Consider the following 3623-nt stretch of genomic DNA (forward strand, 5'->3'; position numbering starts at 1 on the left):
CTTGATCCTATTTTGCAAGTCATTAGTCACCTGCTATGTGTTATGATCCGGCAACCCCGAAGTGACAATAATCGGGACCACTCCTGGTGATGACCGTAGTTTGAGGAGTTCATGTATTCACTAAGTGTTAATGCTTTGGTCCGGTACTCTATTAAAAGGAGGCCTTAATATCCCTTAGTTTCCAATAGGACCCCGCTGCCACGGGAGAGTAGGAAAAAGATGGCATGCAAGTTCTTTTCCACAAGCACATATGACTATATTCAGAATACATGCCTACATTACATTTATGAACTGGAGCTAGTTCTGTGTCACCCTATGTTATAACTGTTGCATGAGGAATCGCATCCAACATAATTATCCATCACTGATCCATTGCCTACGAGCTTTTCACATATTGATCTTCGCTTAGTTACTTTTCCGTTGCCACTTTTACAATTACTACAAAAACTGCTACTATTACTTTTGCCACCGTTACTGTTACTTCCATACTACTTTGCTACTAAACACTTTGCTGCAGATATTAAGTCTTCCAGCTGTCGTTGAATTGACAACTCAGCTGCTAATACTTGGGAATATTCTTTGGCTCCCCTTGTGTCGAATCAATAAGTTTGGGTTGAATACTCTACCCTCGAAAACTGTTGCGATCCCCTATACTTGTGGGTTATCAATGTTCGTCGCCCTCTCACCAAGTACGTCAGTATTGTGAGGGGGAAAGAATGCCAAGTTTATTTTTTGTGGTATGAGAAATTAGCACGCTTCTGCAGCGTATGTGGGCTGATTGGTCATGACTGTAAGGAGTGCGGATCAGGGGTGCATGAGGAGAAGGACAAGAAGTATGGTACTTGGCTCTATGCGGATGGGCTGAATAAGCCCCCGTCAAATGATAGTTTTGGCCGGGAAAGAAGTCAGAAGCAACCTACACCTCAATCTCAACAGCAGAAGTCGCCGGGAAAAACTGTGGTCGATCCGGACATCTTGGATACGGCCTCAAGCCCAGCCAAGGAAGGACACAAACACCAGCATGGAGATCCTTCTGCTCATAAGAGACTCTCCATGGATGATGTAGCACCAGGGCCCGATAACTCAGCATGTACACGACCGAGTGGTGTGCTGGCGCTTACTCAGGGGATGGGTGAGGATGGAGAGCAGGCCTCGCCTACCAGCAGCAGTAATAGCAAGAGAGCCCGTGTTGACTCAAGTGGTGTGTCAGGAGATAGATCGGCGGCCTCCCTTGAGGAGGACCTCTGGATGCAATGAATATCTTAGTTTGGAACTGTCGAGGGGGGACCGCCGGACAGTTCGTGAGGTTTTGGCCCTCTCTAAAGCCAATTCCCCGGGGCTTGTTTTTCTTTTAGAAACAAGACATGCCTCTTCAAAGATGGAGAAACTAAAGTGGAGGTTACAGATGAAGTGTTTTGCGGGTGTGTCGAGTGATGGGCTCAGTGGTGGACTTGCGCTCTATTGGGATGAGAAGTTGCATGTGACAGTGTTGGATTCCTGTGCACGGTACATTGATGTGCGGATTGTAGATGTGGCAAGTGACAAGAACTGGAGAACGACGTTTGTTTATGGTGAACCTCGGGTGGAAAACCGTCATCACATGTGGAGTTCACTCTCCCAGCTTCGCGCGTTCTCTTCAGAGCCGTGGTTAGTGTGTGGCGACTTCAACAAGGCGATGTGGCAGCATGAGCATATGTCCATAACCCAGCGTTCTGAAAATCAGATGGTGATGTTCCGTGACTGTTCGTTGGCATGCGAGTTATGGGACCTCGGTTTTTCAGGGTATCCTTTCACATATGATAATGGGCAACTTGGTGAGAGGAACGTGCGAGTTCGCCTTGACCGAGCATGTGCGGATGAAAACTGGAGGGAGCTCTTCCATTTCGCACAAGTTCTTCATCTTGCATCATCGTGTTCGGACCATAGCCCGATCTTGGTTCAGCTTACTCTCGTGGATCCGAAGAGGAATAGGGCCTCACCAAGATATGCGATTATGTGGGAATGCCACCCGGGGCTGTCAGATGTGGTGGCGAGTAGATGGAAGAAGAGTAAACCCACCGGCAACCTTGCGGCTGTGCGGGACACCCTGCATGAAATGATGAATGGCCTTCGGGCTTGGAGTAAAGAGAACTTCGGCCATGTTGCTACAGAACTTGAGAAGCTGAGGGCTGAGCTGGCTGATTTACAGCTAAGAGATGCTGACAGAGCGATGATCCGTCAGAAGATGTCTCAGCTTGATGAACTACTATATAGGGAAGAGATGATGTGGCTTCAGAGATCGCGCATTACATGGCTGAAAGAAGGTGAACAGAACACGACATATTTGCATAGGCGAGCATTGTGGCGTGCGCGAAGGAATTACATTCAGATATTATGGTGCAATGATGGCTCGTGGTGTTCTTCTCCGTCGGACATGGAACACATGGACACTTCCTACTTCAAGGAAGTATACACCAAAGATCCGACTCTAACACCCGATGTCGTGCTTGATGGTATCGAGCCGAAGGTAACTGAAAAAATGAACGCCATGTTGAGCGCGCCGTTTTCTGAGGAGGAAGTGTCCAACGCCCTGTTTCAAATCGGCCCGCTGAAAGCTCCTGCACGGATGGTTTCACGGCATATCATCAACGGAACTGGTCAGCTCTAAAATCCGAAATTACTGCAGCAGTTTTGGAGTTTTTTGTCGCTGGCTCTATGCCAGAAGGTGTTAATGATACAGCGATTGTCCTCATTCCGAAAGTCCCTCACCCCAAGGAACTTAAGGATTTCAGGCCGATCAGCTTATACAATGTTATCTACAAACTTGTATCTAAATGTTTGGTTAATCTTCTCCGTCCCTTGCTGGCGGAGCTGATTTCTGAGAACCAAAGTGCTTTTATTCCGGGACGACTCATTTCGGATAATTCTATCATTGTTTTCGAGTGCATCCATCACATAGAATCTCTGAAGAGCAACAGTCATGTAGTTTGCGCGTACATACTGGACCTCTCGAAGGCGTATGATCGTGTCGACTGGGATTTTTTGGAGAAGGCCCTTAGCAGATGGGGGTTTCTAATCAGTGGATTGCCTGGATTATGACGTGTGTTAAATCAGTCCGATATTCGGTTAAATTTAATGGGAAACTATTGGAAGTTTTTTCTCCATCTAGAGGCCTTCGACAAGGTGACCCATTGTCTCCGTTCCTTTTTCTCTTTGTTGCTGATGCTTTATCTGCTCTTCTGTCTAAGTCAGTTAATGAGGGAAGATTGAACGGGGTGAGCATTTGTCGTGGTGCACCGGAGATATCTCATCTTCTATTTGCGGATGACACCATGCTGTTTTTTAAAGCTTCTGGCCAGCAAGAGGATGTTGTTAAAGGCTTGTTGAACACTTATTCCTCGGCGACGGGTCAACTCATAAATCCCAAGAAGTGTTCCATCCTTTTTTCTGAAAATTGCGAAGAGTCAGTTGTGGAGGAGATCAAGAATATATTGGAGGTAACACAACAGGTGTTTGAACCAAAATACCTTGGCCTACTGGTTCCGGAAGGAAGAGTCCATAAGCGGCATTTTGAGACCTTGCAAGATAGGCTGAGGAAAAGACTAATTGATTGGAGTGAGCAATACGTGTTGGTTGGAAATAAA

The 3623-nt window shown here is 46.7% G+C and overlaps 1 protein-coding gene across 1 annotated transcript; it reads left to right on the forward strand.

Moving 5' to 3' along the window:
* Nucleotides 1-1378: 1378 nt before the first annotated feature.
* Nucleotides 1379-2647, forward strand: LOC141027677 (uncharacterized). Its single transcript, XM_073504833.1, has one exon. It carries the CDS (start codon nt 1379-1381, stop codon nt 2645-2647), a length of 1269 nt encoding a protein of 422 aa, XP_073360934.1.
* The last annotated feature ends 976 nt before the right edge of the window (nt 2648-3623 follow it).

This window comes from Aegilops tauschii, chromosome 1 (assembly GCF_002575655.3).
Source record: "Aegilops tauschii subsp. strangulata cultivar AL8/78 chromosome 1, Aet v6.0, whole genome shotgun sequence".
In the NCBI taxonomy this organism is placed as follows: domain Eukaryota; kingdom Viridiplantae; phylum Streptophyta; class Magnoliopsida; order Poales; family Poaceae; genus Aegilops; species Aegilops tauschii.

Excerpts from the sequence above, each read along its gene's own strand:
- LOC141027677 (XM_073504833.1), top strand. The coding sequence starts at position 1,379 with ATGGAGAAACTAAAGTGGAGGTTACAGATGAAGTGTTTTGCGGGTGTG.